The sequence below is a fragment of the Morus notabilis genome, unplaced genomic scaffold, assembly GCF_000414095.1.
Source record: "Morus notabilis unplaced genomic scaffold, ASM41409v2 Scaffold604, whole genome shotgun sequence".
Classification (NCBI taxonomy): domain Eukaryota; kingdom Viridiplantae; phylum Streptophyta; class Magnoliopsida; order Rosales; family Moraceae; genus Morus; species Morus notabilis.
Window position 1 is genome coordinate 150,144 of NW_010362300.1, and position 12,312 is coordinate 162,455.

Here is a 12,312-nt window from a genome sequence, read left to right on the forward strand (position 1 = left end):
AAACACAAACTCAAATTATAACTCAAATTTAACTCAAAAATTATACTCAAATTAAACTCCAAAATAACAAGCGGTACAAGTTCCAAGTTGACAATTTATTTTCTTTCAAAATAACATTTTTTTTAATGAAATTCTTTTAAAATAATATGCATACAAAAGAAGAAACACTCAAAAGCACGTTCCCAAAATAATTATTTATCGCGATTTAACAGTTTCTTTTCCATTTTTTGTACGTTCCCAAAATAAAATAAAATAAAAGAGTAAAAGTATTTCTTAAATCCCACACATCAGTACACCAAAACACTTTACACAGAAGAAAAGTAAAATGGAATCAAGATGTAAAAAAACAATAATTATTAGTATTATTATTAAAATCTTTTTATGTATAGTCTCTTATTCTAATCTAAATCACATTAAAATAAAAAATATATATAAAATAAATATTTTTTAATGTAGATTTAATTACTGAAAAATAAAATACTATTAATATTTCATTTTTTCTCAGCTCCTCCCGTAAAAATTCTTATTATTATTTTTGGATCCTACAAAAATAAATATATTTCTTTGTTTTTTTATGAAAAAAAAAAAGAAAAGAAAAAGACAAGTGGCTAAGAAATCTGTACACGTGGAGAGACACGTAAGCGGAAAAGCGTCCAAAGGAATTCTAAACATACGAAACGCCGTTGTGGCTGAGAACATCCCGCTGGGACAATCTCAACCAATCAGAATCCTCCATTCTCCCAAACACTAATCTCTCGTCTGCCACGTGTCCTTCCCTCCTCCACCCCTTTCCCGGCCTTTTCATATTTTCCCTCAAAAAGTAAAAAATTAAATAAAAATAAAAAAAATCTGATGCTTCATATTCCTCACACGCACACTCTGTCTTCTTCTTCTTCGTCTTCTTCACTCTCGAACTCCATATTCAAACTCTCTCTCTCTCTCTCTCTCTTCTTTCTCTCTCTACGTTTCTCTCTGTGTGCCATGCTATGAAATCTAGGTTCAAGCTTTGACTTTGTTGTGGAGTTTCTTGTTGTCGTTAATGGCTTCTTCTATAGCTATACCGGAGCTCAATTTTCTCTTCCCACAATCGACGCCGAGGCGCTGTTTTTCTCTCTCTAGGAATTCTAGGTCCCGGCTCACGCTATATAGGAATCACGGCGGCGATTTTCGTCTGAGGTCGGGGATCAGAGCGGCTAAGGAAGACGGCGGCGTGGTGGTCGAGGAGAGAGAGAAGAGGTTGATCGAGAGTGGTAATGGAGCTGCGACTGCGAGCACCAGTGGTAACGGTTACGCTCTTGACGGTTCGGTGGAGGGGCACTCCAATGGCGGCGTGAGTGTGGTAGAGACTGGGAACGGGGCGAGCAACGGAAGCTTGGCGAAGTACGTGAACGGAAATGGCGTGGCGGCGGCGGAGGCGGAAGTGGTGGCGGAGGTGCGAGATGTGGAGGTGAAGGAGGAAGGCAGGAAGAAGAGGATTGAGGAAATTGGGAAGGAAGACGCGTGGTTTAAGCAAAGTGGATCACAAAATGTCGAGGTATGGGGTTTCGATGTTTAGTTAGTATTCATTTAGGCGGAAATTCTGTATCATCATGTGTGCTGTTTGAGATTTAGAAAAAGTTTGATTCTGTTGTTAGTAGAACTTAGGCGTTTTAATGCAGTAGTCTTGATGTAAGAAAGAAATGTCGGGCATAGGATTTAATCAGTGATGTTGTTAAGCGATTCAGTAGCTAGGGATTAGTTGTTCAATTCAGTATCAGAAAACTTTTCATGATTTCAGTCAATGCCTTGAGCAAGAGATTATACGTACTGATACAAGAATGTATTAGAAAAAAATTTGTTGGGGTGGATATGGATTTTTCTCTTTAAGAGTTTGAATCCGTGAACTTCACTTTGAGAGTTTGAATCCGTGAACTTCACTTGTCGAAGCATAAGCTGATTTATATATCTTTCTGAAGAGGTGACAGTTCGCGTGTTGCTGCTATAGTCCTGGCCCTTTTTTGATTATTTGTAGGCACGAGGACATATCGAGTATTTTATGCGTGCATAATGCTGCAATAACACAGTATTATGGCAATATGGTTTTTGCAGGTTTCTGTTGCGCCTGGTGGCCGTTGGAGTAGATTTAAAACTTACTCAACAATCCAGAGGACCTTGGAAATATGGGGATTTGTTTTAACATTTATCTTTAAGGCTTGGTTGAACAATCGAAAATTCACTTATCGAGGTCTGTATATGTTCTTTAAAAGCCCCATTTATGATAAATGATTTAAATTGTTAAATTTCCTTCTGAATAATTAGCCAAAAAAATAAAGGCCTCAAAATAGAAAAGGATACTTTTGAATGGGAAGGATCCCTTTAGGATCACGATTGGTGGTGGTATTTTGGTTGCATGCCCCTAGCTGGTTTTTATTACTTATCAACAGCTTCCCCTTTGCTATTAGTATATACTTGACAATAACAAAATTATAAATATGCAGGGGGAATGACAGAGAAGAAGAAAGTCTTAAGGCGAAAGGCTCTTGCCAAGTGGCTTAAGGAAAGTATTTTAAGATTAGGTCCGACATTCATCAAAATTGGGCAGCAGTTCTCCACAAGGGTGGACATTCTTGCACAAGAATATGTTGATCAGTTGTCTGAACTTCAGGTTAGTAATCTTTGATCTTTTCTTCCTGGAAGTATGAATGCTTGCTCTGAAGATGTTTCCAATTGCTTTTAACACCACAAATGAAATAAGAGATATCATCCAGTTCCTGTAACAGGAAAGTGGATAGGTTTTGCTACTCGACAGTCTTTTACGATCATATGTTAAAGAACACTTAGCTAATAAAAGTTACCATTCATTGTTCATGCTTTATTAGATTATTAGCTTTTCTGGAAGTGAAGAACAATGGCTTATCTGACCATCCCTTTTAAACTTGCAATTGCTTCCGGTTATAGTTTACCTGCCTTTCCATTAAGGCATTATGAAATTTGAATTTACTTTTTTATTTTCAGGATCAAGTTCCTCCTTTCCCATCTGAGACGGCTGTTTCTATTATTGAAGAAGAGCTAGGAGCTCCTGTGAATGAAATTTTTGATAAATTTTACTATGAACCAATAGCTGCTGCTAGTCTTGGTAATCTTGATTTCACAATCTTCTTCTAGTTACAACAAGGAAATGCATACGAGTGTGTGCTTGAAATAGTGAAAAATGGATGACTATTGGACTTTGTATCTCTCTTTATGCAGGTCAGGTCCACCGCGCTAGACTGAAGGGAGAGGAAGTTGTTGTTAAAGTACAAAGGCCTGGTCTTAAGGGTCTTTTTGATATAGATCTAAAAAATCTGAGGGTTAGTTTCTTTGTTGAAAAATCATATTATAACTGCTTCAGTGCTTTCTAATTTTTATGTTCATAGGCTTATCATAGTATATTTTTCTTGCAACTTTATTTTTACTATGTAACATCAGTTTCCATTGGCTTGGGAAACTCAACAGCTTTCATTATATTAACTTTTCTATCAACTCTAGACTGCTTCTAGTGTGCCATATCTCAATGTCTGTATTGGTTGGTTGTGCATGTTTTATCTGCATGTATGCATCTCAAAATCTGTTGAACTTCTGACATGCATCTGCAACTTTGGAATCATTTTTACGTTTTCTACCAGGTAATTGCAGAATACCTCCAAAAGATTGATCCAAAATCAGATGGTGCAAAGAGGGATTGGGTTGCTATATATGATGAGTGTGCCTCGGTTTTGTACCAGGTAGTAATATATTCCGTTTGCTTTATTTGATCACATCAGGGCTTATGCAAGGAAGCAATTTTCTCTTAGTTGGCTTGTGTTGCTAAACGTTGTACTAATGTAAATGTAAAATAATAATAATAAAAAAAAACGCAAAATTATTCTATTAAATGACTTGTATTATCCACTCAAACTTGTTTAACTTTATTCTGTCTGATAACCTGTTCATTTTCCCATTCATTTACTTTAAAAGCCATTTTCCTCTTAGCTATCCTCATATAAAACATCTAATAACATCGTAAACATTCAGGAGATTGATTACAACAAGGAAGCTGCCAATGCAGAACTATTTGCAAGCAACTTCAAGAATATGGATTATGTAAAAGTCCCAGAAATATTGTGGGAGTACACCACACCACAGGTTTTACTTTTTAGTAATTATGACATTTCAACATTCAATCATACAATATTTTATTTTAAATGTAACCTTCTCTTCCATTTTCATTTGTAGGTTCTGACAATGGAGTATGTCCCAGGGATAAAAATAAATAAGATCCAAGCTTTAGATCAGTTGGGTGTTGATCGGAAAAGGTCAATCTAATTATTCTGTTTTTTGTCTCCGTGGATGATTTTCACACATGATATCAATTCCTTTGATTCTGCATTTATGAATGATTTATTTTCTTGATGAGTTTGGTGATGGGCTTTTGTTTTGCAGGTTGGGTCGATATGCTGTTGAATCTTACTTGGAACAAATCCTATCTCACGGTTTTTTCCATGCTGACCCTGTAAGTTCTTTTTATTATTATTTTCTGGTAGCATGTTTTAATATGGTTTTCTTTATGATGGTTACAATATTTGGTGATTGTGGAGGAAAATTGGATGAATTGTTCGGTAAGTGGTTTGAACGAGAGTTGAAGAAGTTGAAATAACAGTGAGTGATACCATGTGTACTAAGGGCAACACAATTCTTGACTGAAATAGTGGTTTACTGTTTATGTGGTTCTCTCTTTGATTGCTGTGGTTATACAGCAAGTAGGAAGTTTGTATTTTGCATTTTCCTTTTCTACTTTTCTCTTAACTTAAGAAGCATGACCACTTACCTATTTAATATGGTGTCCCTCCATCAGTTAGAGTTGCATTGTTACCAAAGTTGTTCCAACTTGCGTCTTGGATACATGTTCTAGGAAATTTTCCTTCTTGCATGGTCTGAAATGTGATGTATGTCTTTCGTACGGTGATTGAAGTCTGGTTTATTCTTCACACAGCATCCTGGGAATATTGCTGTTGATGATGTCAATGGTGGAAGGTTGATCTTTTATGATTTTGGGATGATGGGAAGGTATTTCCCCGGCCTCGAGCTATCAAAGTTTTCTTTTGTGCTTTTCTTTCCAAACATATTTTTTTTTAATACTTTGCAGTATCAGTCCAAACATCAGAGAAGGTTTGTTGGAAGTATTCTATGGAGTTTATGAGAAGGATCCAGATAAGGTAACTGTTTCTTCACTAATTGTAGCCATACTCATGCCTAAATCCCCTGAACAGCAATCAGCGATGTGAATGGCGAATTATGGTTCCTTATCTATGAAATCTTTTACATGAGTGCAGGTCCTCCAGGCAATGATACAAATGGGCGTTCTTGTGCCAACTGGAGATATGACAGCTGTCAGACGAACAGCACTATTCTTCCTTAATAGGTAACTAAAGAGAAGATTGCAGAGAAATTTACTGTGTTCCTTTTTGTTCTTGTTCATAGATCCTGTCCTTTCTTTCTTTATCTCACTAATACACACGCGCACACCATATTTTTTTAATTACAAATTTGCTAAAGTTGAGTAATTCAAAAGCTCTGCTCATCTTGTCTGTATCACGTTAACCTCAGTCAATTTCCCAAAAAATCCTTACAAAACTCAACATAGTTTGACAGTGAATCTTTCATTAAGTCAGAAAAGAGGATGCTAAGTTTTCTGTTTCCTACATCATCTCTCATAACAACGTTCCAGTAATCATCAACGAGACTGTTATGTCATTGTCTGCATCTATATGGAAAGCGAGATATTTTTGCAATTTGACAATTGTATGCACAACAGAATATCTTTTGTTTTGACTATAATTGATATGACTCACTGCATGTTGTTCGTTGAGTTTAGAAGAATGATTTCTCATATAAGTAATCTAAAGACTAAAAACGGTTACCTTCTGTAGTTTGGAGGGACAAAAGATGGATGAATTAGCGACTACTTATTTGCTGATGATACAAATCTCTTTTTGCAGTTTTGAAGAGCGTCTTGCTGCACAGAGAGAAGAGCGGGAAATGGCAACAACTGAACTTGGATTTAAAAGGCCATTGACTAAGGAGGAAAAGACAATGAAGAAAAAAGAACGTTTAGCTGCAATTGGTAATTCACTAAAATAATTTTGTACTTGTGATAAAGAGTTTGAACTTGTTGACTAGATTCAGATAACTTAATAGCAATATATAATTTAAGATTCAGAATATGACGAATTGATTTATTTTTGGTTGACACTTGTCAGACCTATTTGTAACATGTCAAGATACTTTTGAGAAAAGTCATAACTAAAAGTTGGTTTTAAAAGTTCGAATGTATGTTCTTATATGCTTAGACATAGGGCTAAGGTTGAAATTCTTCTTCTTCTTCAAATTTATGTATCTGAATCGCATAGTATCACATTAGTTCCTTTCTTTTTTTAATCTACCTATAGCATCTGATGAACATGAGGTGCGTCCTACTGATTGTTGTATTCTTTTAACAGGGGAAGATTTATTAGCAATTGCAGCAGATCAGCCCTTCCGATTTCCTGCTACTTTCACGTTCGTTGTCCGAGCATTTTCAGGTGATACAACGTAATTTGTTTCTTTGATGTTTACGGTACATGTAAATTTGAACCCTTTTTTATAATTTTATTTTCTCTGCAGTATTGGATGGCATTGGGAAGGGTCTTGATCCTAGATTTGATATTACTGAGATTGCCAAACCGTGAGTGGCCTTGGCTTTACGATTGGTTTGGAATTATTGTATTTGTGCTATCTATGGTTTGGATATGATGTTGTATAACTGACAAGTCTTGAATGTTTTACTTTATAGCTATGCACTGGAATTGCTAAAGTTTCGGGAAGCTGGAATCGAAGTTATATTAAAGGTAAACTTGATGTACTTTACAATGTGATCTATAAGATCTTAACTAATCCTGGAACTATCTTCATATAAAACTTTAAATGCAGTTCCTATATTTATGTTGATCTTACGAATGTTGTAGGACGTAAGGAAAAGATGGGATAGGCAGTCTCAAGCATTTTACAACTTATTTAGACAGGCGGATAGAGTTGCAAAGCTGGCTGAAATTATCCAAAGACTGGTATGAACTGTAGAGGTTTGTTTTGCTATGTTTATCACAAGAGTTATTCAAGTACTAACCGCGTTAGCAAATTTTACAGGAGCAAGGTGATCTCAAGCTTAGAGTTCGGGCACTGGAATCTGAGAGGGCATTTCAGCGTGTCGCAACTGTTCAGAAGACCATTGGGAATGTGAGTACCTCTTAAAATTATATTATCTTACTTTACTTTCCTGAGTATGTTTCAGTTTGGTATGATCTTGTAAAGGAAAAGTTTTCAGCTCTATACGGAGTTCTATCAAACAAATTTTGAAGTTTAGATGGCAATTAGGCTTTCAATCCTCATTAAAAACTGAAAAGAAAGAGAATAGGGGCCTAATTGTTCAGTTTCGTTCTGGGATATGTGAAGGACTACCGGGAAACATTAAAGATAGATTTCCGTTTGATAGGGGGTGGCTAATAAGTTAGTTTAAGAGTCTAGAGAACACGAGAAAAGAACCAGTAGATTGTGGGTATCTTGTGTTACGTAAAATGTATTTACTGTGGCAAATGCTTGAAAATCTTGATTACCTGACTTTTGCTACATCATTATCTCTTTTGTTTTCGTCTTTAATTAACAGGCAGTGGCTGCTGGAAGCCTAGTAAACCTCGCAACAATTTTGTATATCAATTCCATACGAGTAAGCTATCACTTGTTTTTGTTTTCTTCTTTTGTACTCCTGCCAAGATTTACTGTACATTTTGTTCCATACTTAAATTCATTTCGATTTTTCAGGTCCCTGCCATTGGCGCTTATACCATTTGCGCATTTTTTGGTTTTCAAGTTCTCATCGGCCTTATAAAGGTTAAGAAGTTGGATGAGCGGGAAAGATTAATAACAGGAACTGCGTAATTGGTAAGTAAACCGTGCCTTACGTACTATTGTTGATATTTTGTTCTCTCTAGTCTCTACACATAGACATGACGCAGATCTGTCTAATTTCACGGATCAACTTATAATCTCATCTTCTTTTCGTTTCAGTCAATTGGGACCATCTCAGATTACAAGTGGATATTCAGCTTGCAATGACAAGTTAACCACTTAACTATCCAAATAAAGTGAGACACTGAAAACACTCTTGTCACGGTTCCTTATTTATAAATTATGCTCCAGAACTTGCACCTCGCCAGTTTGCAATGAAGATGTCCGACACTGAAGCACCTGGCAGTTCTTCCAAAACTCGCACTTTTGAAACTTTTAGGTGTAAATTTCACCTTGCCACTAGGTATAGTTTAGGCGTCATCCCATAACATTTTGTTGTAGCTCCCCAATAAATGTCTGTTTCTTCAATATGCACCTCATTAGCAGGCTGATTAATGTCGCGTTTGGCAGCTTGTAGTTTGTGGGCATTGCTGTAGAGCTATTTTTGTAACTATTCTCTAGCTGTGGGACTGCGTCATGTGGCCTTTCCCATCATAATTTAGAACGGTGGGGTCTTCTCTATAATATTCTTTTTTTTTTTTGTGGAAAAGGATTTAGTAATATTCTCGTGTATCGCTGTAACATATATAGAGTTTTGAATTTCGATAAAACAATGCTGGTGAATAATACCATCTAAGCCAAGTTTGATACTGAAACATTTCATTGCTTCCTTCAAAGTCACCTTCAAACTTTGTCTTCTCACAGGACATTTCAGATGTCATATTTGTCATATTTCTCTACTTTTACCCTTTCTGTTCTGATTTGATTGAAAGTAGAACTATCTGGAGAATATGTGTTCAGTTTGCATGTGATATTCCTTCCTTCCGTTGTTCCCATTTGCTGAAAAAGTGAGAAGCTTTGAAATTTGAATAATGTTTAGCATGATTTGAATTATAGTTCGTGATTCATTACAATCAAAAATAATTCTGAATTATAATTCTGAATCATGAACCAAACTCTACTAAATGTGTTCAAACTTTTTTTCTTGTCGCCGTTAGCGGGTTATGTATTCAGCAACAGACACAGTACAGGGATGATGCTTGCTAGTTTGTTTCTCTTAGTTGGTTATTGTCCTGCACATTTTTGTACTGTAGAGGCACATTTTGAAGCAGAGATGGTTTTTTTTTTTTCTTGGGATTGATGCCTCAAGTCAGGGTAATTATTATTTTTTTGTTTATGAAGTGGTCCTTTGTGTTCACTTGTCGTTGCTGTTTTTCACTACTTTGACACCTTTGCTGACGTTTTGCTGCCTCCAGCACATTGCTTTCTCCTTCTGATCCACACATAAATGGTTTCTCGTCCCTTTCGTTTCTTTTTTCTTATGTAATTCCTGTTTAGCTTGATGGTATAATAGTGTAAAAAAACACCCAAAAAAAAAAAAAATCGAAACAAAAAAGTGTGACTTGCGTCCTAACAGGAAGCAAAAATGCTAAACAAAAGTGGTGATCAATAGCAAGTAATAGTTGACCATCTTCCGATTATATTAGATTTAACGCTAGGAAATTTTACTACATTAATTAGTTGCCGCCTTTCACTTGTTTTTACTACCAAGTGTGGTGGGATAACTATAAAAGATTGTTGTGGTTAAATGTTCGAGTGTTGTGTGATTTATTTTAAAGGTCTTAAATGTAAAGGTTTGTTTCTGTCCATTTAATACTTTTAATGTACTATTAAGATATATTATAGTTCTTACTATGTGCTGTAGTTTTATTATTGATGTTCCTTTCACTAATCAGGATTGATAACTTGAGGAAAAAAAAAATCAGAGTTGATTACTGTTATTTATTTTTAATTTCAGAAAGAAAATAGGTGTCAAAGAGAAAGTCGCCGAAGTGCATAATCCCAATATACTATGGAATTAAAATGAAATGAAGCCACATAATAGTGCAAAACACATTAAATCACATGTATGTGGTATTCTAGACATCCGTTGTAGTAAATACTGAGTAGCCTTGCTCGTTTTGATATGTATGTTATTAAAGACTAAATTTAAGAGGAAAAAAAAAAAAAAAAAAAACAGTACTTTAGTAGATTACATCCTAAATGTAAGTATTCTGCGGGAAGTGATTAGCAAACATGAGGAGCTTTATTTGTGGATTATTGTATGGACCTTTTTTCGGTTAATCTCGCAAATAGTTTCTAAACTTTATTCTCAATTTCATTTTCGTCCATGACTTTTTAAAACATCTCAAATTAACACGGATCCATTATTTTATTTCAATTTTTGTACTTTTATTATTTAGGTGTTAAAAAAAACGGAATATACATGTGATATGATAGAAAATAACACTCTGCTATAGAACACAAAATATGTATGCATGCTGATGCAAAAATGTAAAACATCACTCTACTAAGTAAATATCATGCGTATTTTGTTCTCTTTTAGCAACTAACTGATTAAAATGACAATAGATCAAGATTAAGTTTGAGTGGTTTTAAACGTCAGAAAATAAAAATGAGGTTAATAGTAAATTTCAGAAATTATTTGTGAAATTAACCTTATTTTTAAACAAATGTGGAACCCGTTAAAAACAAATCATTACCAATATGTTAATTACCATGCCTTTTATTTAAGAAATAAATAAATAACACGTGTAAAGGACCAAACTCCAAGTTAGAAAAGCATTTTCTATCCTAGTTTTGTATAAGTTTTTCCTATTCTAATTTGATTTTGTTACAAGGAAAAAATAAATAAAAAACAACTATTAAATTATGCAACTATACCTAATATGTTAATCTTTTTAAATATAGTCCGTTCATTTCATCAAATTGAATTTATAATTTGAGTTTTGTTACAGTAAAAAAATTTTAAAAATAATCACATTTAATTTTTTACTATAATAAAAAATTCTCATATAAAATTATATCTCAATTTAAATTAAAATTTTGAATTAATCAAAGGTGTTAAATGGTGATAAGAATATATATTACTCTATAAACATTCCATGGATTCCCCACTCTGTCATGCTGTCATCGACTCATCGTGTCCTCTCTTCATTATGTGAATTACAGTAAACTCTTTTTGACTTGGTCCTTGTCATATTGATTTATTATTTTATTTTATTGCCAGTTCAATGAAGTTAAGATAAGATAATAAGAATCCCTCATTTAATTTTTAATACTCCCACCACAAAAGTTGTATGCCGGACAACTCATTAAGATAATCTAATTAACGTTTAATCTTTTAACTTTGCTGCATTTAATATTTTATATTTGTCCCAAGTGCACATTACATGTTTGGTCAAAGGATAGTTTATGGGTTCCGATTATTAAAATGATAATTGACACGTAAGAATAATGAGACGTTTAGTTTATAGATTCAGCATTATGATTCATAATTTTAATTTTTAAAATTTAAATTTTTTATGAGAGAAAAATACTATAGAGAATTAAAAATTATTATTCAGAATCAAGAACGAACCCTTAAAATAAATATCTCATAAATTTTTGTGGAACTAAATTTTTTAAGAAAAAAAGTACAGGAAGAATAATACTGATTTTGAATTTTTTTTTTTGTCATAATTACCACGTAACATTAATAATCATGACATAGCAGTGATAAAGAAGAAAATAAGCACAACAAATCATATATATATATATATGTATATATATATAATTAACTGACGTTATAAAAAACTAAGCCTAAAAAAAGATTATATTTTATAGAGAATATAATGATAAAAGTATAATTTTTATATCAAATTTCATTTAATTGTCATTAAGTTGTTAATTTGAGTGGGGCAAAATAGACAAGCTCCAAACTCGACTTTTGGCTCGGGCATGGCCGATCATGTTTGAACTTGCGGGAGCGAACTGACCTAATTAGTTTTTTTTTATATAAATTTTTTTAAAATTTTTTTTCCTTTTATAAATTAAGGAGTGATCCTTGGCTTGACGACCTTCTAGGTCGAGCTAGGTCGACCATGTACACTTAAAGGGAAATTTTTAAGAATACTAAAAAGAGATAATGCTATCTCTGCTATTAACTTTAAATTTATCATTTATATCATTAATATTCTGGTAGGATATCATTTATATTCTACTAGAATATTTTTTGTGGCAGGATATTTTTTTGTATTCTATTAAATTGTGTTTCATATTCTATCAGAATATTTTTTTTTCTTAAGGGCCAATCTGATTTTATTTCACTAATTAGGCCGTCAGGTATAGGCTGATCCCCAACTTTGCATCTCATCCGTTAAAGTTTCATAAACTTTAAGTCCCACTCTCTCCTACTAGGGTTTTATTTTCCCATTCTCTTATTTGCGCCGCCTT

At 33.9% G+C, this 12,312-nt stretch overlaps 1 protein-coding gene across 2 annotated transcripts; it reads left to right on the top strand.

Annotated features, from left to right (window-relative positions):
• Positions 1–907: 907 nt before the first annotated feature.
• LOC21402992 (protein ACTIVITY OF BC1 COMPLEX KINASE 8, chloroplastic) lies at positions 908–8,735 on the top strand. 2 transcript variants are annotated; one of them, XM_010101595.2, is made up of 21 exons: positions 908–1,534; positions 2,089–2,224; positions 2,478–2,644; positions 2,995–3,115; positions 3,229–3,329; positions 3,645–3,743; positions 4,033–4,143; positions 4,234–4,313; positions 4,441–4,510; positions 4,991–5,064; positions 5,144–5,213; positions 5,331–5,419; positions 5,997–6,121; positions 6,498–6,578; positions 6,661–6,721; positions 6,830–6,884; positions 7,002–7,100; positions 7,180–7,269; positions 7,697–7,756; positions 7,852–7,971; positions 8,098–8,735. In XM_010101595.2, the coding sequence occupies exons 1-20, from the start codon at positions 1,040–1,042 to the stop codon at positions 7,966–7,968; spliced, it is 2,301 nt and encodes a 766-aa protein (XP_010099897.1). In that variant the 5' UTR covers positions 908–1,039; the 3' UTR covers positions 7,969–7,971; positions 8,098–8,735. The 2 variants fall into 2 exon arrangements, with proteins under 2 accessions (XP_010099897.1, XP_024023620.1); XM_024167852.1 differs by having other exon boundaries at positions 5,150–5,213.
• The last annotated feature ends 3,577 nt before the right edge of the window (positions 8,736–12,312 follow it).

Bases quoted from the DNA above. Each gene is read 5' to 3' on its own strand.
- LOC21402992 (XM_010101595.2), top strand. From the start codon at position 1,040: ATGGCTTCTTCTATAGCTATACCGGAGCTCAATTTTCTCTTCCCACAA. The intron at 5,214-5,330 runs GTAACTGTTTCT...ACATGAGTGCAG, and splicing joins ATGAGAAGGATCCAGATAAG to GTCCTCCAGGCAATGATACA. The intron at 6,885-7,001 runs GTAAACTTGATG...CGAATGTTGTAG, and splicing joins GAATCGAAGTTATATTAAAG to GACGTAAGGAAAAGATGGGA.